Source organism: Furipterus horrens, unplaced genomic scaffold (assembly GCF_987537825.1).
Source record: "Furipterus horrens unplaced genomic scaffold, mFurHor1.1.pri manual_scaffold_5, whole genome shotgun sequence".
NCBI classification, from domain to species: domain Eukaryota; kingdom Metazoa; phylum Chordata; class Mammalia; order Chiroptera; family Furipteridae; genus Furipterus; species Furipterus horrens.
Window position 1 is genome coordinate 40,435,564 of NW_028327175.1, and position 25,232 is coordinate 40,460,795.

General features: G+C 35.5%; 1 protein-coding gene across 2 annotated transcripts in view; it reads right to left on the reverse strand.

The window, feature by feature from the left end:
• Positions 1-18,335: 18,335 nt before the first annotated feature.
• CENPK (centromere protein K) overlaps positions 18,336-25,232 on the reverse strand; it is a 36,589-nt gene continuing 29,692 nt past the window's right edge. The window contains exons 6-10 of one of the 2 annotated variants that reach the window (XM_090278945.1): positions 24,602-24,684; positions 24,411-24,509; positions 23,966-24,092; positions 21,901-21,954; positions 18,336-19,160 (exon numbers count right to left, since the gene is read on the reverse strand). In XM_090278945.1, the coding sequence (XP_090135071.1) occupies positions 19,002-19,160; positions 21,901-21,954; positions 23,966-24,092; positions 24,411-24,509; positions 24,602-24,684 (522 nt within the window). In that variant the 3' untranslated portion in view covers positions 18,336-19,001. The remainder of the gene's footprint in view (positions 19,161-21,900; positions 21,955-23,965; positions 24,093-24,410; positions 24,510-24,601; positions 24,685-25,232) is intronic. The other variant, XM_090278944.1, reaches the window with a different exon arrangement.

Here is a 25,232-nt window from a genome sequence, read left to right on the forward strand (position 1 = left end):
TGTGTGTGTGTGTGTGTCAATATTGCATCAAATGCATCACTAAGAAGATTCAGACAACCGTCTTTGGTTGAACTAAATGCATAGCTGTGTAGACAAGAATAAATTACTTAACCAAAATTTAGTTCTGTTAGAAAGCAGGAAGAACAGAGGCAAACAAAATCTGCTGTCCTAGCTATCTTTGCATTTCGCTTACTTAATTTTGATTTGCATGGTCATTTTACTAGGAAAAGTGTTATGTTTATGGTTTGTCACTTTTATTCTCTTCCTTCTGCTCTGTTTTGACTCCTCTTCACCAAGAATTTTAAAATTGCTTTAGTCTTCCCCACCCTTGGTCCATAACCAGTTAGTTATTATGATGTTTTAACATTCACATGATAAAGTTACCTATTAGTACATAATAAGACAATACAAAAGTTAATCGCTTAAAACTACAAGCATTTATTTTCTCAGTTTCACCGTTTAATCAGAGGTTTTTCTCAGTTTTGCTTATCAACATTTTGTTTGTGTTACACTTATAATTAATAAACATATTAATACATTTTTATAAACTAATGTCTGCAGTTTACATAAGGACTTTTTTTTTTTTGTAGTATACAGTTCAATGGGTTTTGATAAATGGATATTATGTATCCACCATTATAGTAAGGTAAAGAAGTTTCAGTCCTCTAAAAATCCCCTGTACTTCACCTATTCATCCCTGCCCTCTGCCCTCTCCTCAATCTAGCCACAACCCCTGGCCACCACTGACCTTTTATCTGTCTCCATAGTTGTGCCTTTTCTAGAATGTCATATATCTGGGATCACATAGTATGCGGTCTTTTCATATTGGTTTATTTTACTTAGCAATATGCATTTAAGGATCCTCTATGTCTTTCCATGGCTTGATAGCTCATTTCTTTTCATGGCTGAATAATATTCCATTGTGTAAATGTACCAGTTTGTTTATCCATTCACTTATTGAAAAACATCTAAATTGCTTACAATTTTTGGCACTTATAAAAAAGGCTGCTATACATATTTGTGTGCAGGATTTGTAATCACCAAACCCAAGGTCAAACTATGTTTTCTCTTGTTATCTTTTAGAAGTTTTATAGTTCCGCATTTTACATTTAGGTCTATGATCTATTTGAATTAATTTTTGTAAAAGATGTAATGTCAGTGTCTAATCCCCCCCCCTTTTTTTTTGCATGTGCATGTACTATTGTTTTAGCATTTTGTTGAAAAAGACAGACTTTAAGTTTCTCCATTGGATTGCCTTTGCTCCTTTGGCAATGACCAGCTGACCATGTTTGCATGATTCTATTTCTGACTTCTCTATTCTATTCCATTGACCTACTCAGCCATTCTCTCATCAGTATAACATTGTCTTGGTTGCTATAGTCTTAGAGTAAGTCTTCAAATTGGTGTCAGTCCTACAACTTGTTATTTTTCTTCAATATTGTGGGAGCTCTTCTGGGTCTTTTACCTTTCCATACAAACTTCAGAATCAACTTGTTGATTTCCACAAAGTACCTTGCTGAAATTTTGATTGGGATTGCATTAAATCTATAAATCAATTTGGGAAGAACTGAGACTATATCAATATGGAGTTTTCCTATCCATAAACATGAAATATCTTTTCATTTATTATGATCTTCTTTGATATCTTTCATAATTTTTACAGGTTTCCTCATATAAATCTTATATCTAGTGTTAGATCTATACTGTCTCTTCTCTATATTCTCTCTCTCTCTCTCTCTCTGGTATAATATAAATGTTTTGAACATCAGGTAGATAACTACTGACTTTTGTATATCAACCTATTATCCTGCAACCTTGCTTTAATTAGGCTTTAGTTCCAAGAGATTTTTGTTGTTGATGATTCTCAGGATGTGTTTTTTCTCTTATTACATTAGGTAAAATTTCCAGTATAATGTTAACTAGGAGTGGTGAAAGAAAACATTCTTGTCTTGTTCCTGATCTTAGAGGGAAATCACCTGGTTTCCAACAATTAAGTATGTTAGCTGTTTTTGTAGATATTCTTTACCAAGTTAAGGAAGTTTTCTATTCCTAGTTTGCTGAGAGTTCTTAATAAAGGATGGGCGTTAGCTTTCCTGTAATCTGTTGGTATGATCACATTTTTTGCTTTAGTCTGATGTGGTAGATTACAACAATTTTTGAGTGTTGAACCAGTCTTGTACACCTATAATAAATGTTACTTGGATGTAATGTACAATTTTTGTTACACATTGTCGAATTTGATTATTCTCTAAAATATTTTTGAACCTATGTTCATAAGAGACATTTGTCTGTAGCTTTCCTGTCTGGTAATATCTTTGCTTAGTTTTGGTATTAGTATAGTGCTGGCCTCATAAAATGAGTTAGAAACTATTTTCTTAGGTTCTATTTCCTGCAACGGATTGTACAGGACTGGCATAATTTCCTTCTTGAATGTGTGGTAGAATTCACCAGTCAAACTGACTGAACCTGATAGTTTCTGTTTTAGAAGCTTATTAGTTACTTATTCAATTTTTTTGATACAGGCTTATAGAGAGTACCTGTTTTTTTTCTTTTGTGAGTTTTGGTAAATTGTGTCTTTCACAAAATTGGTCCATTTCATCTAAGTTTTAAAATTTGTGGGTATAGAGTTGTTCATAATATTGACAATTTTAGCATCTATATTCACCTAGGATATTGGCCTATAATTTTCCTCTTTGTAGTGTCGTCATCTAATTTTGGAATTAGAATACTGCTGGCTCTGTAAATTGAGGTTACGAGTCTTCTCTCCTCTTGAAATTTTTGGAATAGCTTGAGAAGATAGGTATTAGTTTTTCTTTGAATGTTTGGTAAAATTCACCTGGGAAGCCACTTAGCCTAAAATTTTTGTTTGTAGGAAGATTTTGACTACTGCTTCAATTTCACTAGATACAATCTGTCTATTCAGAGTCTCTGATTCTTCCTGATTCAGTTTTGGAAAATTGTATGTTTCTAGAGATTTATCCATCTCATCTAGATTGTCTAGTTTGTTGGCATATAGTAGTTTTTAACATTCTCTTAAAATCCTTTGTATTTCTTTGGTGTCAGATAATACTCTTTAATTTTTGAAAGTTATTAATTTTAGAAAAAGAGGAAGAGAGAGAAAATTGTTTTGTTCTTCCATATATTTATGCATTTATTGATTGCCTTCTCTAAGTGGCCTGATCAGGGGATCAAACTCGCAAACTGGGTGCATCAGGACAACATTCCAATGAACTCAGCTACCTGGCCAGGGCTCTTTGTGTGTTTTCAGTTTTTTTCTTATGATTGATTTCTACTTTCACAGCATTATGGTCAGAGAAGATGCCTGATGTGTTCAATCTTCTTCAATTTGTGTCCTAATAACTGGTCTATCCTAGAAAATGTTCCATGTGGACTGAAAAAAAAAAAAAAATGTATATTCTCCTGCTTGGAGTAAAATGCTCTCAGGATGTCAATTAAATCCATTGATCTAGTGCGTCATTTACTGCCATCGTCTCCTTGTTCATTTTCTGACTGGAAGATCTATTCATTAGTGTTAATGGTGTGTTAAAATCTCCTCATATGACTATATTACTGTCAATATCTTCCTTTATGGCTGTCAAGGTTTGTTTTACACAGTTAGGTGTTCCTATGTTGAGTGCATAAAAGTTTACAAGGGTTATATCCTCTTGTTGGACTGCTTTTTATCATTATGTAGTGTCCTTTGTTTCTTACTATAGTCTTTGTTTTAAATCTATTTTGTCAGATGTAAGTATTGTTATCCCAGCTTTTATTTTCTTTCCATTTTCATGAAATATCTTTTTCCATCCCTTTAGTCTGAATCTTTCATCCTGAAGGTCTCTTGAGACAGCATATATATGAGTCTTGTTTTCTTATCCATTCAGCTACCCTGTCTTTTGATTGAAGCAGTTAAGCCATTTGCATTTAAAGTGATTATTGATAGGCACTGATTGCCATTTTATTCTTTGTTACTACATTGCTTTCTTCTTTCCCTCCTCCTCCTCATTCTCCTTCTCCACGTTCATCTCCATCTTCTTCTTCTTCTTTTTCTCATTCTTCTTCAAGAAGACCCTTTAGCCCTGGCTGGGTAGCTCAATTGATTGGAGTATCATCTTGTACACCAAAAAGATTGGGTTTCTCAGTAAGGGCACCTACCTAGTTTTCAGGTTTGATACTTGGTTGGGGTTCTCTCTCTCTCTTCCTCTCTAAAAAATAAAAAAGTCAACAAGCATATTCTTAGGTGAGGATTAAAATAAATAAAATATAAATATGAAGACCCTTTAACATTTCTTGCAATACTTGTTTGGTGGTAATAAACTCCTTTAGCTTTTTCTTGTCTGGGACGCTCTTTATTTCTCCTTCAACTTTAAATGATAGCTTTTCTGGGTAAAGTAGTCTTGGTTGAAGATCCTTGCTTTTCATCACTTAAGTATTTCATGCTAATCCCTTTTGGCCTGAAATATTTCTATTGAAAAACGAGCTGTCAGTCTTATGGGAGATCCCTTGTAAGTAACTCTTTCTCTTGCTGCTTTTAAGATTCTCTTCTTCTTTTTAACCTTTGCCATTTTTATTATATGCCTTGGTGTGGGCCTCTTTGGGTTCATCTTGTCTGGAACTCTCTGTGCTTCATGTATTTGTGTGTCTTTTTCCTTTACTAGGTCAGGGAAGATGTAGGCCATTATTTCTTCAAATAGCTTTTTCTCAATTCCTTGCTCTCTCTCTCCTTATGATACCCCTATGATGTGGATGATGTTACACTTCATGTCCCAAAGGTCCCTTACACTACTCTCATTATTTTTAATTCTTTTTTCTTTTTGTTGCCCTGTTTGGGTGTTTTTCTACCTGATCTTCCAAATCACACATTAGATCCTCTACTTCATCCAACCCACTGTTCATTCCTTCCAGTGTATTTTTTTTAATATGTTTTATTGATTATGCTGTTACAGTTGTCCCAATTTCTTTTCCCTCTGCTCCACTCCACCCAGTGACCCCCCTCCCTCCAGTTGCCCCCCGCTTAGTCCATGCCCATTGGTTGTGCATATAGTTCTTCTCAACATCTTCCTGTCTACTCCATTCCCTCCTACTATGCTTCTTAATTCCTGCATCATCTCCCTCCCTTTCCCCCTTCCCCCTCTCCGCTGACCTCTCCCCAATATGTTCCCCATACGTATAATTCTTTTTCCACTCTCGATGCCTACTTATCTTGCCTTTGTTTTGATTCCCTAGCTTCTGTTGTTGTTGTGATACACTTTTCATTTTCATGTTTATAGTTTTGATCCTCTTTCTCCTAAACAAGTCCCTTTAACATTTCATATAACAGTGGTTTGGATCTAATGAACTCTTTCAGTTTTACTTTGTCCTGGAAGCACTTTCTCTGCCCTTCTATTCTGAATGACAGCTTTGCTGGATAGAGTAATCGTGTTTGTAGGTTTTTGCTTTTCATTACTTTGAATATTTCTTGCCAGTCCCTTCTTGCCTGCAGAGTCTCCTTTGAGAAGTCAGCTGATAGTCTAATTGGGACCCCTTTGTACATAATTCTCTTCTTCTCTCTTGCTGCTTTTAAGATTCTCTCTTTATCTTTAATTTTTGACATTTTGATTATAATGTGTCTTGGTGTGGTTCTCCCTGGGTCCAGTTTTCCTGGAACTCTCTTTGCTTCCTGGACCTGTAAGTCTATTTCCTTCCCCAAGTTAGGGAAGTTCTGCTTCCTTCTTTTTTCACTTAATTTTTCAATTTGTAGTTCTTCTTCACCTTCTGGCAACCCTATAATTCAGATGTTCATTCACTTATAGCTCTCCCAGAGGTTTCTGAGCCTCTCCTCATATTCCTCACTTTTTGTTTCCTCTTTCTGCACTGGTTGACTGTTTGTTCCTTCCCTGTGTTCCGATTTGTTGATTTGATTGCTGGCTTTACTTTTCTCACCACTTGTCTCGTATGTGTTTTCGTTCATTTCAGCAGGACTAGCCTTCATTCCTTCCCTGTCTTGTTCAATATCTTTTGTTAATTCTGTAAGCTGCCTTATGACTATAGCTCTGAACTGAGCCTCAGAAAGATTATTTATTTGTTCATCGGTTAATTCACGTATTTGCTTTTCGGTCAGCTGCGTGATTGATATTTCAATCATGATTCCTGCCATCCTGACCATTTTCGTTTATTTTTCCTTCTTGGGCGAGACTGTCACACCTCCTATGCTATCAGGGGCAGAGCCCTGTGCACTCAACACTACCAGGCAACCCTTCTCATCACACTGTGGCGCTTCGTGTGGGGGTGGGGGTCCAAGATGGATTCCTGCCATTACTCTCCACGGAGAGACCGGGAGCCTCCTCCTCTGTCCCCACACCCTCTGGGCCTCACAGTCCAAGGCAGCATTGGAATCGCGAGCTGATGGATTCAGTCTGCAGCCAGGGGTGGTTCCCCGGGCGCTTTTCTCCTCCCCTTAAATATGGCTGTCTGTGCTTACCGCAGTCCATCGCTGCTGCTGCCAACACAGCTTGACCTCTCTGCCCTGGCTTTGCCTCTCCTACCCATCCAGATGAGCACCACTTGTTTATAATTTCATACATTGGACTTCCATGTAGCTTTATTTTCTGGAACTTCTCGTTATTTCTGGTTTTGCGATAGTTGTAGTCCTTCTTAGTTGTGGAGGGAGACAGAACATATAGGTCTAAGCCTCCATCTTGGCCGGAAGTCCCAGTGTATTCTTCATTTCAGATATTGAATTCTTCTTTTCTGTCTTCTTTTTTTTTTTTTTTATGGTTTGTATGTCATTTTTCATGCTGTTGTAGTTCTCACAAAGCTTCTTGTAGTTTTCTGTAAGTTCCTTGGGCATCCTTACAACCATTTTTCTTAACTCTGTATCTTATAAGTTGCTTGTCTTCATTTCATTTAGCTCTTTTTTTCTGGAAATTTCTCCTGTTCTTTCATTTGGGCATGTCTCTTTGTCTCCCAATTTTTCTGCTTCTTTGTATTCTTTCTATGTATTAGGTAGATCTGCTATAGCTGTCAGGGTGAGGCCAGCAGTTTATCATGCCCAAATAGGCCAAGATTTGTCGTGTGAAGGGAGTGCTCTGCACTGGTTGGTTGTGCTAGGGAAAAAATGACCCTGCCCTAGAGCCACACAACTCAGTCTGTCCCAGATTCTGCCCAGAGCCTGATCTCAGCAGGGCAGCACTGCCAGGAGTTGAGATGGTGGGGCCAGTAGATTTGCATGAGGGGGAAGATCAGGGGAGTGGTCCCTGCCCCAAAACCACACAACTCAGTACATCCCAGATTCTGCCCAGCCCTAAGCAGGACAGGGCCACCAGGAGCCAGGAGGGTGGAGCCACTGGGAGAATGGGGCTATCGCATCTCCAGTGTCAAGGAGAAACTAGTTAGGTTCATGAATAGGGGGGGAAATGGCCCCCACCACAAAGCTGCAAAACTCAGTCACTGATACCCCCTATACCTTTACAATCCAGCCCGAACCGCTAACTCATCAGCACCAGAGGGTGAAGCTATTGCCTTCCCCCAGGCTGATGGCCCTTGGAGAGGAATGCTCCACCCAAGAAAGATGGTGTTTGCGATGTGGGAACAGAACTCATCTCAGGGATCCTGGAGACTGTCCCTTCAGTTCTCACCCTAGAATGACAAATGTGTCTCTCCTCATGCAACTCTAGTCTGCTCTGTTTGCCCTCTACTGGAGCCCAGGGTGAGTGGCTACAAGCAAGATTTTGTTTTGGCTCTTTAAAAGGGTGCCTGTGCCACTAGCAGACTTGCACCTCTCCCTGTCAGACAGAATCCCCACTGATTTTCATAGCTAGATGTTATGTTGCACCTCTTCTCGGCTCTGGTGCTCTGGGTTGAGGAGCCTGGCTTGGGCTTGAGACCTCATTTTTCTCAGGAGGAAGCCCGCAGCTGAGATATCCCTCCAAAATCTTTGCCACTACCCAAGGGAGCAAGGCCAACACTTTTCACTTCTCTGCCCTCCCTACTAGTAGTCTTAATGTGGCTTCTTCTGTAAATCCTTGGTTATAGGACTTATCTTCACCTAATCTTCCTTGGGTTATTCAGGTTTATTTTTCTATACTTTAGTTGTAATTCCAGTTTGGTCCTGGGAGGATGTGAGTGTACCTTCCACCTATTTTGCCACTATCTTGGATTCTTGAGTTGCATTCATTTTTATACAATTCAAAATCAGTTAAAAATTAAAATCTCTGAATGCTACAAAAAGGGAAATTCAATCCATACAAGCTTGAAGACAAAAAAGAAAGGAAAATATTAAAATCAAACTAATTCATGCATATTTTCTTTAACTAATTGATGTTCCTGAGTCCATGTGTCATAAAATGTAACAATAATCATAAAGTATTTGGTATGCTGCACTTAACTGGTAGCATATTAACAGATCCATAAAAACTTTTAGAAAAAATATAATCTATCAGTAGACATTTCACTGCAAGCCTAAAGATGGCGTATTTTTAATGTTTTGTTAGAAAATGCAAAAAGGGCAATAGGTCATTTCACTTATGATCCTTTTTTTCAGTTATTATTATTAATCACTTATTGGTAATTATCAGAAAGTAAGTTAGGGTAAGATATTGTATAGAATTGAAATATATAATTCTTGGTAAAAGCAACGAAGAAGTAAAATAAAAGTTAGCTAAGTATACAAAAAGTAAACTGAGAAAAATAAGGAAGTCAGAAATATTAATACAGATGTACAACCATATAAAACACAGGATAAGACTAAACAAGGTCCTATTCAACTGGGTTAAATTTTCAACAAAATAGAGATTTAAATTCTCTCAAATCAATCCATGCATACATATCACTAACAACAAAATTACATATATTTTGTGCCAGGCTAAAACAAATTTTTGTTTTAAGTTAGGCTAACATAGCTACCTGGTATGGGAAAGCTAAATGGGGTATTACTTTCAGATATTTTGTCTTATCATATTTAAGAGCCAATAAAATAAAAACAAGTTTTAAGTCTTAATAGATATCAGTGATTCCTTATATCTGTGAGAAGTGATAATACAAATAGAACCTCAGAACTTAAAACATTTTTTCCAGCATACTCAAAACCACAAAAAAGCTTCAAGGACTGTATGCTTAGATGGAGTACAGATCAAGACTAATCCGACTATAATTTACTTTGTTTATGATTGAGCTCAAAAGTGGGCAAATGATCTCACTATCTAAGAAACCTAGGTCCATGAATAAAAGTAAAATGAAATCATAGTTTTCTTTAGCACCTTATACAAGCTACTGTAGTAAAATGATCTTAATCAGGAGATTTAACTATAAAATGTAAAATGAAGACTTGCCTTTATTTCTTTCTGTAATTTGTAACACAGAGAAGTCTACAGATAACAGCACTACCTGCTCTGTAGAATTATTGTCACAGACTTATACTGCCAGAACCATTCCTTCTTTCTGCAGTAACTTAATAAAGCTTCTCATTCCTCCAACTCCCAACTGGAGTGTTCTAAGGAGATATATGTTATCTTACTGTAAAAGAAGTTGCATTCACTAAAATATAACCATATTTGTATTTTCTATAGAAGAGACATGGAACTACTTGCTTACTTTTAAAAAGATGAAGTATTTAAGGTAATCAAGAAATTTGAATTATAAATAGTAGAAACCATTTTCAAACATTTGATTTATTTAAGAAAGAGGGGATGGGAAGGGGAGAGAGAGAAACATAGTTCAGTTGCCTCTTGCACATGCCCTGATCAGGGACTGGCCCGCAACCCAGCATGATCCCAGACTGGGAAGGGAACCAGCAACCTTTTGCATTCCAGATGACTGGCAAAAGCATTTTTAAATGCAAAAGGTCAAACTAAGCTCCCTTAGAAAACTAATGATACTGTAATCATGTAAAAACTTCATTTTTTAATAGGATAATTCCTCCTTTCTTTCCATTTTGATTCAAACTGGCCTCATCCAGCACCCTGCTCACCTGCCTCCTTCTCCCTGGCATGTTCACTTCCTTAATTATTAGCACTAAGGACAATGAGGTTCTGATACATATCAAATAATCTCAGCAACAAAGACTCTGGTCTGTCACCACAGAAACAGCTTCAGTCAAGATAGAGATAACATCTGGGCCTCCAGGTTGTGTTTTAGCCAGACCTAGATAAGCAACAAAAGCAGATGAAGTGGTGTTGTGGCTGACATCAAGACCAGATGCACTGATCAACTACCCCATAGTAGCACCAACCAATCAGTAGAAACTACAACTCTGACTACGACCCTTCATCACCATGATTAATGATTTTTCCCCTACATAATGCATCCCCTGGAAGCCATCAGCTAGCTGGATCTTTGAGGATGAGCTCACCTGTGACTCCAGGTGTGGCCCACTTCCTGAAGTGATAAACCTTTATTTTCTTTGGTGTAAGCTTCTGTTCATGTCTCATTAGGCTTTGATGCGCACAAGCAAATGGACCTCTTTAGTCCTATAACAATTTTGGTGGCCAATTCAGAGCTCCCTTTTGCCTGTGGATTCGTGGACCCAGGGCTTACCACCAGACCCCCTGTCTAGGAGCTGCCTAGACCTGTTGTTGTCTTGGAGGCAGAGGCTGGATGGCAGTCCATGACTGGGTGCCCCCAACATACAATGCTTTTGTTTGCAGCATAAGAAACAAGGGATTGAAAAGGCCTAGATTTGGAATTTGCTCTGGTTTGGAAATTGAAGACGTTTTTATAGCAAGCGATCACAGGTGACCACCTCAGGAAAACTACCCTCTTCTAGGCTTGGGGAAACCCAAATGGGAACAGGGAGAAGAGTGGCTCCTGAGAAATCTTTGTTTGTGTGATCCAGTCTCCTTCTATGGGACTCAGGGAAACTCACTAGGAGCCAAGAGGGAGAAATCTGGTTTGTAAGTCAGCTTGAAGCTGTATTACTTACCTGTTGAGTCTATGTCTTATCTTGTGGAAGGAGGCCAACACTGACCAAGTTTCAGCAAATCTCAGAGTGGGCAGCAGAAGCTTGTGTCCTGGACAAACTTGAGGCAGTTGTTAATCTCATATTGACTGATCTGAGTGGACCTCATGTTCATCCCCTCTGAAGAAATAACACTCAGGGTTTGAGATGTAGTGGGAAGTTTGGCAACTCAGCCCCTCCTGTGGGGGATCGCTCCTTGTGCTTTCAGGAACTGTAGCCCAAGCCGTGAGCCAGGCTCCCCGGGGAGGCCTTTAAGTCTCAGCGGAAAACTGAAATGCTGTGAGGCAGACAGGACCAAAGGCCACTCAGAGGGTTCCCATGGGAATTGGATTTAAAGAATGCATATTATGCTTTAGAGCTTGCTCTGCTTTTCTTATTTCTTGGTTAACTATAAACAATCTGTAGCTTAAAATGTATAAAGCCTTGCACCTGATGTCAGCACAGCATTGGGATATTTAGCAGACCCTGACACAGATTGGTCACTCTCTTCTCTATACTGATATCTGTAATCAGGAACTGTCAACTGTAACCCAAGTGTCTGAAAGCTTATTGATGATTCATAAGTACCTTGTATCTCCTGAATCCCCTCCTCAATAAAAAGCATGGGAGATGGAAGTTCTGTGCTCGTCTGCACTAGAGATATTAACCACCTCCCATTCCCCTCAGACAAAATACAATGTCCTGGATAAATTTGTTCCACTGTGGTCCTGAAACCTCTGCTGGACAGTGTCCAACCGAGCAGGGGTGTTGGAGGCAGGACAGCCTCTCCCTCCTACTGTCTTGTCTGTTGTGTCTCATTTGTTGCCTACCAAACTTGAGAAAGATATTAGGGTTGCTAAATTGTTAATCTTGTTTTTGTTGTTTTTTTCCCAAAGATTTTTATTTATTTTTAGAGAGAGGGGAGGGGAAGGAGAGAGAGGGAGAGAACCTCAATTGATTGGTTCCCTTTTGCATGCCCCAATCGGGGACCTGGCCTGCAACTGCAACATGTGCCCTGACTAGGAACTGAATCAGCAGCCTTCCTGTTTGCAGGACAATGACCAATCCACTGAGCCACACCACTCAGGTCTGAATTGTTAGATCTTGAAACTGTTGGTTAATTGTTTGTTCTGTACAAAGGTTTTGGTACAGCACTACCAAAGGCTGAAGGGGCCCAAGCTGACCCTCTGTTGGCCTTCTAAGATTAAAGGCTCCCAAACAAATGGGAGATTTAAAAGACTGGAAGGAATAGATTACAATGAGAAACCTGACCAGCAATCACTTGGGGCAATAGGCTGGTTAAATCAAATTCAAGATTAATAACAGGACCAGGGCTCTTTGGCTTAACCCCTTGCTGGGGGGGCCCAAAGCCTCTTTATTCAACAGCAGGTAAAATAGGGGATAAAAAAGAGAAATTTCCTGGACTCCTTGAAATGAGAATTCCTGAACTGTGGTACAAAAACCCAATGGTGAAGCCCTGACTCAGATTACAAGGAGATTAAAGAATATGAAAACGTAAGAATAAGATTAGGAAAATTGAAATATTTAAATAGGCTTTACATTAAAAGGTATAGCAACTTCAATTATTTGTGTCTCTTTATCTGATTGTATTGTAGAAAGATACTGTCTCATTGGGGAACTGGGACATGAAGGCTGTCAGTTTTCTTTTTAGCTATCAAAGGAATCGACTCTAGAAGGCCTTTGCATCCTCTTGTGTTCACGGAATTGTTTAATAATGCCAGAAATACTTATAGTCTGTTCCAGTTGAATCCTGACAAGATATTTGAAAGAATTTAATAACATTTTTGATCAGAAACTTGGCCATTTTCAAAACTAATGTCAGACCCTGATAGGAACTTTTTTAGTCCCCTCTCTAAGATAAAATAAAACCATGTTCCCAGAGGGAAAGAAGTAAGAGTTTATGTAAACAGGCAGGTCAACCTATGATGTCACTTAAGTTTCAACACAAATTTGAGAGCAGCTGTCCATATCTTACAAATCTTTGTAATACCAGACATGCAGGTCTAGAAGGAGTTCAAGCCCACTTATCTTTATCATCTCAATTCCTAAAACTACAAAAATAAAGATAAAAAAGAAGAACAAGAAGAAGGCTAAGATGTTTTTGAAAGCACAAAGTGCTTCTGTGGCTCCAAGGCTCCCTTACCAAGGACAAACACAGATTTAATTGCTTTCTCCACAAATATTAAAAGGAAAAAAAACCTAGTCATCTGAGCAGATCAATTTAACTTATTCCAGCTGCTCCTTCTTAAATTAGTGATCGTTGCTTAATGTGCCTGTCTCATGGCTAAAAGATCTGTGTGTATTTGTTCATGTGCATTGTGGTATTTTCTACATCTGAATGGTATTCCTATTTTTTTTTTTAAAGGAAGCCTATTAAATTGGCTTAAACAAGCACTTATATGAGAATTCTCAAAAATATAACAGAAATTAACCAAAATGCTTTACAGAATCACATGATCTGAAAAAAAATTTTTTTAAGATTTTATTTATTTTTGGAGAGAGGGAAAGAAAGGGAGAAGGAAAGGGAGAGAAAGATCAGTGTGTGGTTGCCTCTCACATGCCCCCACTGGCGGACCTAGCCCACAACCCAGGCATGTGCCCTGACTGGGAATAGACCTGGTGACCCTTTGGTTTGCAGGCTGGCACTCAATCCACTGAGCCACACCAGCCAGGGCTGAAAAATATTTTATATTAAAGCTGGTTTGAGTTTGATCTGGTTAAATATGTATAGCTTTAAAATCATCAGGATTAAGTAATAGTTTTATTCTACCTGGGTTTATTATTAGTAAAATATGTTCATGTTATCTGTTGTAAAATGTGTCAACAAGGAACTTGGTATGATGAAATTTTCATAAGTAATCTAAATGTAATTGCTAGAAGCAAGTAAATTAAATAAATTAAACAGGATAATGTTTCTTTTAAGTTAACTCTCCAGCAATAATTGTAGTGTACTTAGTTTTATAAATCTGTGGTAACTGGAAAATAATTTTGCTAGCTATATCAAATAAGGGATAGTCATTGAATGTCTGGACCATTTCCAAATAAGATAAAATATGAAACATTACTTACTGAACATAGATTTATCTTTCTGCTTATTATAAAGAAACTAAAGATATTTGGGTCCATTAGTAAACATATCTTATGCCACATTAAAAACTGTGCTAAGAAAATATATTTTTAGAAATTATTAAATGTGTTCATAAACATATCAATCTGAAGAATACTAATTGCTTACTTTTTAGTTGTCACTGGAAATTGAGGTTCCAAAGATTTCTAATTAAGATGGAAAGAAAGTATATGTTTTTAGTAATAAGGGTATAAAGTATGGAAATACATTTTATCATTGTTGTACTACAGTTGTCACATTTTTCCCCTGCTGCTCCCCACCATCTTGCCCACCTCCCCCCTTTCCCACAATCAATCCCACCCAGTTGTCCATGTCCATGAGTCATTCATACATGTTCCATGACTAGACCCTTCCCTTTCTTTCCCCACTTCTCCCCCTCCCTCTTCCCCTCTAGTCACCGTCAGTCTGCTCCTTGTTTCCATGCCTCTGGTTCCATTTTGCTTGTTTGTTTGTGTTGTTCATTAGTTTCTTGTATTAGGTGAGATCGTATGGTATTTGTCTTTCGCTGTCTGGCTTATTTCACTTAGCAGAATACTCTCCAGTTCCTTCCATGTTGTCGCAAATGGTAGTTCTTTCTTTCTTTATGCTACATAGTATTCCATTGTGTAAATGTACCGCAGTTTTTTGACCCACTCCTCCACAGATGGGCACTTAGATTGTTTATAGCATTTGGCTATTGTAACTAGTGCTGCTCTGAAAATAGGGGCGCATAGGTTCTTCTGAATTGATGTTTCAGGAATCTTCAGGTATAATCTCAGCAGTGTGGAAATACACTTTTAATGTAATTAAAAGAACAAGATTTGTTCTAAATTAAGAGTGCTTATTTTCTGAATGAGTAAGAAGAGACGTAAGAGGGACTAAGAAAGTTACATGAACGTCTATGAAGATCTTGAGATTTTATGTACAGTTAAGCTAAATAAGATTAAAATTTAACCATGTAAATGCATTTAAATATCAAAAGTAAGCTAATGCAGAATAGGAGTTTAGTTCTTTTTCATTCTGTTAAAAAAAAGGATATTTTTGGTATTAATTCTACTCCTTTTATGTTTTCTTCCTAAAAAAGGCAGAGATTCTATGTTTTATTAAAATAGTTTTCTGTTGTCTTGATCAGGCAGTTGATTACTTAAGAAAACAATTGCTGGAATCCAAAAATTACACATTTTGTTAATCTGCATTTTTTATCCTTTTGATCGTTAGTTTGGATAAATAAATAATTTAATCCTCATAATGACCTTTTTGGTCAAGTGTTTATGACAGACTTCCTTGAGTTCAAATTTTAACAAGACACCTTTTTTCTTAACTTAGAAATAGCTTTCTGTTATTCCAATAGATGCCTGGAAATAATGTTTCCCCTCTTCTTGCAAGGGAGAGGTTTTAAACTAGTTAGGCTTATTTGATGTTTGAATTGCACAAGCTTTGTCAACTAAGAAAACAGTTCTGTTGTATTTGTGTGCATATATTTTAATTATGAAATATTACATATTGAAGATTGTATAAAAATTCCAGGAGTCTATATAGTCTGAATTATCTTAAAATGTTTTACAGGAAAGCAAAGTTCTTTGTCAATATTATAATCAGATCTATAGCCATTTCATTTAGTTTTGTCATTTATAGACAGTTATTGTTTTACTTTGACGTTTTTGCAAGTTTGTTTCATCTTCAGAAAGATCCATGCAAAGAACTCTGACTTAATCTAAAACAGTTTTGTGAGAATAAACTTTCCCAGATCATACCTTTCAATTTGGTGAAGATTTATAAAGCTCTAAGGAATAACTGGATTCAAGAACTGCTGGAAAAGGATCAACACAGCCAAGAATTAATTATATGGGACCAAATAAACTGAGGATGATTATAATTTTTATAATTTTATTGCAAATATTGCTAATTTTTAATTGTTTTGTTTTTCAGACATAAGGAAAATTTTCTCTTAAACTACCTATGACTTAGAGCAATTTGGTAAATTATATCTTTGTAAGCAATATTGAAACATATTTTTCTTCCTACCTGATCCCTCAAGAAGTTTAGAGACTCTGAATGAGTATTACTATTTTCATGGCAATATGATTTACATAAATTCAATAGAAATAATTTTTTATAACAATAGGAAATTGGTTTATTACCAAGACTTTGACTGGAATGTCGTATCTGAAAGAGACAAGCATAGACTCTGGATGTCATCAGAAAGTTTTAAGGAATTAATATTGACTTTGAAAGCCAATAAAAGCCCCATTGGAAAAACAGCTCAATACTTCACTTCCATGGTTCACAGCAGTCCTTCCAGGTAGGGAACTAAGATTGCTTTCCTGGGAGATGGCAAAATAAGAACCTCAGGACACTTGGGGGAACCTCAAGAACCTGAAGAATTCACCCGAAGCAATAGGCATTGCAGGCAAATGCTGATGGCAGCTATGTGGCTTGGCTTCTCAGCCCTGATAGGTTAAGAGCTCAATTCAGAGATTCCTTATGAATTTCCAACAGAGCATATTTAAAAGAGTCTACATGATCAATTACTATTCTTGTCATATGTGTGCAAATAACAGGCCAAATATATTAAAATTAGACTTATATAATAAGCTAGTCTTAACTTGGTTATCTTTGACAAAATGTAGGTGATTTTAGAGACAAAAATGTTTCAATAGAAACCATAATGTCCAATTGTAGATATTAGATTCTAGTTCAGCTGCCTTTAAAATCTTATTTTTCACCTGTAGACTGGACCAGACCCTGAATTTTTCTAATGAAAGTATTTCGCTACAGTCCTCTGAACTAGTGTCTCATTTTCCTCCCATCCTTTGCCAACTAAAACTGTTTTTCTTCTGGGCCTCACTATTACAGACAACATAATGTAAGCTTTGGAGAAATCATCACAACAGCTCGTGCCTGGATGACTTCAGTGATTTGATACTGTAAAGCCACACAGGGAGCTGGTGTCAGGATGTTCATCAGGGATGTCCAAACTGTGGGCCAGGGAATCTGTCAGATTGTCACAGCTTCCCTCCATTCTAACAAAAATGAAGCTATGAGCCTTTCATATAGAAGTCTTCTCTACTGGCAGTCAGTCATAAAGACTCAGAGTCTAACTGCGGTATGCTCTGATTACTACTTGAGGTACAGGTATACTGGCCTAATGCTTCATCTATCATTGCTGTGGTTCCCGCTTATAAATTAAACAACTAGAATGCCTCTCTAAGACACAAGGACCATAAGGAAGATGTGGGCATGTGAGATTTTAAAAGCCAGATAAAAGAGGCACAATAGTCAGACAAATCTGACTCCATCTTATGAGTTAATCCTCCCTCTTGATTGAACTTTGACCCATTTGCCCTATATTCCTCAAGACTGAGGAATGATCAAAATAAAGAGGGAATTGTAACCATGTAGAAACTTCATTTAAGACTTTTTCTTTTCTTTCCTTTTGACTAAACTGGCTTCATCCATCACCCTGACTCACCTGCCTCCTTCTCCCTTGCATGTCCACTGCCTTAATCATTCAGCCCTCATGATCAGTATCAAATAATCTTAGGAACAAAGCCTTGGGTCTATTGACTACAGAGACTTTCGTCAAACTAGAGATAACAACTAGGTCTCAGTTGTTTCAGTCCCAGACCCAGAGAAGTGGTGAAACCAGATGAAGCGATGCCATTTCTGACATAAAGATCAGATGCACCAACCAATCAGTAGAGAACATGACCTTAACTCCCTTAGTCACAATGCTTAATAATTTTTCCCTTACGTTATCCATGTCCTGGAAGCCATCGATTAGCCAGGCCTCTAAGCATGGGCCACTTCCTGAATCAGTAAGCCGTTACATTCTTTGCTGTAAATTTCAGTTCATGTCTTACTGGGCCTTTTTTTTTTTTTTTTTTTTTTTTTAAATTTTATTGGCTGGGGAGAGAGAACGAGAAAAAAAAGGAGAAACATCAATTTGTTGTTCCACTTATTTATGTACTCATTGGTTGATTCTTGTATGTGCTCTGACGGGAGATTGAATCTGCAACCTAGGCATAATGGGATGACACTATAACCACCTGAGCTACCTGGCCAGGGCCTCTTACTGGGCTTTTACGGGTGCAGGCAAATGAACCTGTATAGTCCAGTAACAATAGCAAATGGGTTTGGAATTCTATAGTTTGGTTAGTAAATAACCCTGAATAAGCTTTGTATCTTCATTTATGTACCTATCAAAAGTCTATTTAGTTTATAAAAATGTCATGGCACATAGAAAAGCTAGATATTTTTAGAAAAGAGAATTTTATTTATAGAAAAGTCACAAAGATTAATACAATTTTATGAACACAATTTCATTAGTAGTTATTAACAGAATCAAAAGTGGTTTAATATATATCACTTGATATACATATTATATGAGTTTTTCTACTACCTTTATCTATTCTTTAATATTTCAGTTTTTAACAAATCTAGAACTAAGGCAGTATACATGGAACAGATTTACTAAATGCTTTTAAATGATGCTTTTTCTACATCAGATATTGTCAATTTAAAAACCAACTTCATATTAAATGGCCTTTCAATTATAATTCCTAAATTTAAAGGAAGTAAGCAGCAAATAGAACTCAAAATGCATAAAATAAAATCATAAACTTTTAAAAAGATTATGACATCAGCAATATCATAATTTGACAAAGAATTTCTCAAAGATTATTGCAAAAGTTAATATACTAAATATTTTATAATGATTAAGCCTAGAACATTTTTACTTGCATCCTTGTCCATCCAGTTTAAAACACCAAAGGACTGACCAGAATGTGAAAGGACCCCTTTTAAAATGAATAATAGATGGCAGCATGTGGCACTTTAAGGATAAAAAGAAATATGGATAAGGTGCTTTGATTTGCAAATAATATTCTTTATCCAAGTAGTGCTCATTGTTTTCTTATCTTTGAATGACAAGATTCTTTAAGTATTGTGAAAGAGTCCACCCTTTTACTGATGGAAAGCTTCTAGTCTTATTTGTGTTGGATCTTCTGGATGTCTCAAGGCAATCCCATTTCGCAGGAGAAGCTCAATATAAGGTGGCCAAAAAGAATCACTAATTTTGACATATGGATCATGTGGAACATCAAATAATCTATTTATAAGAATCTAGGAAAAAAAATCATTCAAAATATACCTTACTTGGGAAAAAATTGATACAGCTATAATAAAACATTAAAATTGTTTTTATTTTACCAAAGAATGAATGTTTTTATATCTTTGAATAATTGTTTATATCATAGTTTCTATGTATTAACTTAAGTAATTGATTTTGTTTTTTAAAAGACTATAAATATCAGTGAACAGAAAAAGCTTTAAAATGAATCTCTACATTTTAACTTTGGAAACATTTACTACTAACTGATTAAAAAACATTTACAATTCTCCCACTTCTCTTGGAGTTAGTTTCTTTAGCTCAGAATTCTGGTAATAACCATACCTTAAGAAACTTAAACCAATTAAATACTCAACAAAAATATGCATAAAATTCAAAAAACATACATGTCTTAATATTTGAAGGGAAAGGAATCACCAACCCCGCATTTCCCCAATGCAAAACACCTATTCTTTTGATAAATCTTGAAAACAATTCTATAGTCATGATTTTCTTCAACTTCATCTTGAATATCTTTGATTTGTTCACTAAGGAGGTTGAGGGGTTACAACCACAAACAAAAGCTTCGGGTATTCGTAGTAAATTATATAGGCTAACATTTCCCAGATTGTATTCCATTGAATTGATCTCCCTAAGGATGTTCTTAGTCTTGAAAAACAGGGTTTTACGGCAAAGTCAGCTGGGAAAAGATGGCTAATGTACACTGAGAATCATCTGTCTTTCCCCGACACAGTGGCATTAGGAAAGTTTTTTCAAGAAACAGATAGTCAAAATACTTTGAACACTAATGCTCTATGAAATATACACAAAAAAAGTTAAATGTATTATCAATTTAAGCCAAAGCTTTAATTAAAAGATATTATTTTAAATATGGAAAAGAAAAAGCATAATTTATATAAATATTAAGTGCCATAGCAATAAAGTGAAACTATGAAGCTCTCATCTCAACCACATTTCATAATAATATCACTATCTCAATTTTCTAAAATTTTATTTACTTACTGATTTTAGAGTGAGAACGGAAGAGAAAGAAACAGTGATGTGCTGTTTTACTTATTTATGGGTACCACGGTTGATTCCTGAATGTGCCCTGACCAGGGATTGAACCTGCAACCCTCAACCTTGGCATATCATGTTGATCCTCTAACAGAAGAGCTACCCGACCAGGGAAATATCTCAATTCTTGAAATAAAATTTTCATCTATAATTAACTTTAGTTATTTCAAATATACATCCTGGGAGAAAAAACATTTGGTCTCATTCTTTTAGGTATGATGATAAAATAATTATATTTTATTTCTATTTTAAAACAATTGCTTGTTTTAACATCATTTAAAAGACTTATCACTTTTCATGTCTAATTCTAGTAGATGCCAGAAATAACTAAATGTTAAAAATTCAACTTTAAAATAAACATGTATATTTTTTCATTTTTTGCTAAACTGCAGCTTATATAGTGGTTACTTTTGTTAATGATAATATAAGTTGGAAACAAAAATGTTTCTAATTCCAAATCTTAGATGGGATCTCATAGTATACTATTCAAAAATTACACACGTATTCCCCAATTAATCACTGTCAATGTTTGCCACATATATCACAACATTTTTTAAAAAGTGCAGTTTATTAGTTTCAGGAAACTGGAATAATTAGAAATATATTAAAAGATTCTCATCACAAATCTAATAAATATTTGTATTTTGCTTTCAAAGCAATAATATTCTATACTAAAATATTTTGGGACACCAAAACTACTTAGCTGGATAAAAATAGAAACTTCAGCATCTAATTCATAAAATTACAATGAAATGAATTTAATATCATTCTTTCTCCTAAGCTTGCCAATGAATTTAAAGATATACTAATTGTTAAATATCTCTCTCTTCATAGACTGTTTTACCTTCCTCTCTGCCCAGTTTGCAATGGACTGTCATACCAAGATTTCTAAAATATTTAACCTATTTGGTAACTGGCTTAACTTCAAAAACATTTTTTAGAAGATCAAAGATATTTATAAAGAATGGTAAATGTTAAGCAGAAAAAGATATTTCTTTATCAATTCTATAATTGTTTAGAATTACTCAGTCCTCACATTATGAAAAAAAGAGGCTGTTAATTAAAAACAATTATGCATGGATTTCTGCAACCTTGTTGAAAGAATCTATAAATTCACTTATGTATTTTCAATAGAATGCAGAGTTCCCAATTAAAGAAAGATACCATCAATGTAACAGTATAGCATTTCATTGTGTAAATACAAAATAATATAAGATTTTTCTTAAAGTAATAATATTGGGGATATGATTGAGAGTTAGACTCTAATTAGATGTTCTTTTAAAAAAATGACAATATTCTGCACTAACCAGCTGGGTATCATATTGCAAAGCTAAAGGTCCCAGGTTGATTCCAGTCAGGGCACATGCCTTGGTTGCAGGTTTGGTTCCCTGCATATGAGAAGCAATGGATGCCTATTTCTCTTCCTCTCTTTTTCCCTCCCTTCCCTCTCTCTAAAAAGTAAATTTAAAAATACTTTTTTAATGACATTATTCTTTGTAGTACTACATAGAAAACAAAAACTAATTTTATATTAAAGACAATTAACATAAATATACTGAATAAAGCTTGGTACATACCTTAAGAACTAAAGAAGTATTTTCTTCAAGCCTATGTGAAAGTATTCACAAATCACTAATTAAAAGATATCTTCTAGACAAAACTACACAAAACACTTACCTCTAATATTTCCTGTAGAGTTATCAGCTGTGTAGTTGATTCTTGAGTATTTTTCTTTGAGAAAAACATGAATAAAAAGAATTAGCATTTCAATTCTGCCAAAGGCAGAATATTAAACTGTATTTATCACAAAATTAAAAAAAATGTTTCTTAATTGCAAAGGTACAACGTATACTAAAACCAAACATTTACAAGTAGGTAATTTTAAAAGAATTCTGAACGTAAATAACCTGCTTGTATTAAATAGTCAGCTTTATAAAAACACAGTTAAAACAACCTGTAAGACAGTGAAGAAAGCCTCAGCAGAACCCAACCCTGATGACACCCTGTTCTTGGACTGTAAGCCTCCAGAACGGTGAGATAAATTTCTTTTGTTTAGGCCACCTAGTCTGCAGTATTTTGTTATGGCAGCTTGGGCTGACTAATACATCCAGTATCACATCCAGTATTATTGCTTGACCGAGAAAGTAACATCATTTTGTAACATGTATCAATAGTTCATATATTTCTATAAAAAAGAGTGAGCTTATCAAACACTACTTAATGAACCATGATGACTTCTGGTAATCAATGCTTCCTTTCCAAAATGCCTCCAACTTATGGTTCTATTAGTGGAGAAGGTTAAAAGGTTTTTAAAAAGTTGAAAAAAGGGGTGATAGGGATCAGAAAATAAGCCAGTGAGTTATTGCAGCATTATCATCATTAGGTAAAGAATGATAAACTTAACGAAATGGTTGACAGAAGGCTGTCAACAATTCAGAAATAAATTAGGGGTATAAGAAACAATGGAGAGTAGAATGGGAGACACAGTTGATAACAAATGTAAAGCCGACTGTAGCTACAAAGAAGGGAAGAATTTAAAAAACATAGGTTGCAAGAAAACCAAGAGAACTTTTTCTCCTTTTCCTAGTATACATACTCAGAGTCATTCATATGAAATTAGGAGGTACTATAATAGGTTTGCAAGGTAGTCAAGGCACAACAATGAATTAACCACATCAAGGAGCTCATAGTGTATGGTAGGCAAACAGGGAGATAGACATAAATGATTAATACAAAATTATGTGATAAATGTTAATAAACTTCATTCAATGCTTTGCATAAAAGACGATGTTTGAGTTGCCTTAAGTAGGAATTTGCTATCCTCACCACATAGGACACGTTTTGTAAGCACAGAGAATACAGTGTATAAGGCACAAAAAGTGCCAGGTCATTGCATACTTGCTGGAACAACAGTGATATGGTTGAATAGACTCATTGAAGAGACAGATAAAGAATGGTTGGAAAGGAGGTTAAAGAGACAATCCAGCATATAAATTCATTACTCTCAGGAGTTTAGAGACTTCCTCCTGTAGGATGCCATCAGAAGTTTTATGTTGAAAATGATTAAACTATATATTTTTAGGAAGATCATTCACGTGGCAGTTTCAGTGCCTACTCCACCTCTATAGGTTTTTTCTTTTCATACAATATACTGTTTTTAAAAAAGAAATTAAAGTGGTTGTTCCCAACCTTCTGTCACCCAATGAAATATTTATTTGCTTTTGTAGAGAAGATTTATTCCATCTTAACTACTATTCAAATAGTCAATAACTTACATTAATAGATTTTAAACAATAATTCTTCTGATTTTAAAGGTTACACGTGTTCATGGAAAATATGAGAAACAGTAAAAATGAAAATAAATCTCTCCTACAATCTTAGCCCCTATACATAAGCACTATTATATGTTTTGATATAAATTAGACTAACACAATTTAATCATGTGTTTTATTCATTTAACAATAAATTGTGAGCATTTCATTAACTCCTTTGATAGTATTCAATACATTTTTAAGGCTGCATTTTCCCCATCATATGGATACAATATCAAAAAATGCATTTAATTCATCCTGTACTATTAAGCAAGGTTGCTTCTAATTTTTCAATAAATATTTTAATGTGATGAGGTACTATTTCTCTACATGTACCTATGTGTGATCTTTGAACTGCATAATAAACACACAAAAATATATCAACAATTTCATATATGTATATTTACATGAAAATCTTCATTAAAACTTACCTTTTTCTTTTTAACATTTCTATCAGGCAGAGGAAAGTGGTCTTCTAGAAACTCACTCAAGGTAATCAATAGTTTCTTCTTATATTCTTTTATATCATGCAGTTTAGTTTTCAGCTCATTAAAGATTCTAATAAATTTCAAAAAAAAGAGAAATATATCACTGATAAAATACATAAGTGTATGTAACTGGTTACTCAAAAGGTTGATCAAGAACTCTTCAAATTCCATTTGTTTGAACCAAATATAACTAGTTTTATGTACGTAATATTCTCTACTTAATATAGAAACTAAAAGTTAATTATTCATAAAAGATTATGTAACTAACACAAAGCAAAAATTAGGATAAGACAATTTCCTGGTAAAATTTACCTTTTTAAAATGTTTTTCATATTAAAAAAAGAAAATATTTCTCCTACTTTAAAAACCTAGAAAACAATAACAATACCTTGGTTCAGAAACTGTCACAATCTGATGCTTCAATTCATTATGCAGTACAATAAGAGATTCATATATCTGTTGTTGTTCATCCAACCACAGTTGCTCCCTTTCAATAGAGAAAAACAAACAGCAGCCAAATAAAACATTTATGCGAATCTGACATATCAATAACTAACAGTAATTATAATATAAACATACCTTTCCAAGTCTTCCTTTAACTTTTCATTCTTTGACTGAATAGTAGATAGTAGCAATTCAAGGTCATGTCTCAATTTTTGGAACTAGAACAAAACGATTCATATTAACTGCTTAGTCTTTAATCTTATAAATAGTTATATTTCTGAATGATAGTGCAATTTATGTGTAATCCTAAAATTTATATTCAGAATTCAACAGTAAAAAAGCTGAGCAGAAAGTCTTCGAAACGAAAAGATACAGCAGGTGCTAAGTTCTCTGAACTATTCCACTGTAAAATTTTAAAATATAAGATGGCCCTGGCCGATGTGGCTCCATTGGTTGAAGCATCATCCTGAAAGATTGTGAGTTTGAGTCCTGGTCAGGCACATACCTAGGTTGCGAATTTGATCCCTGATCTGCGCAAATATAATTCCTGGCCTGGGCTCATTTGATCCCTAGTCAGGTGTGTACGGGAGGCAACCTATTGATGCTTCCTCTTGTGTCATTGTTTCTCTCTTTCCCTTCCTCTCTCTTTAAAAAAGTGAAGAAAAAATGTCCTCAAGTAAGGATAGGAAAAAAATTTTTTAAATATATAAGATGGGGTTTCTGAGCAATACATTTTAATTTCAAGTTGAAAGGCAATTTTAATGGT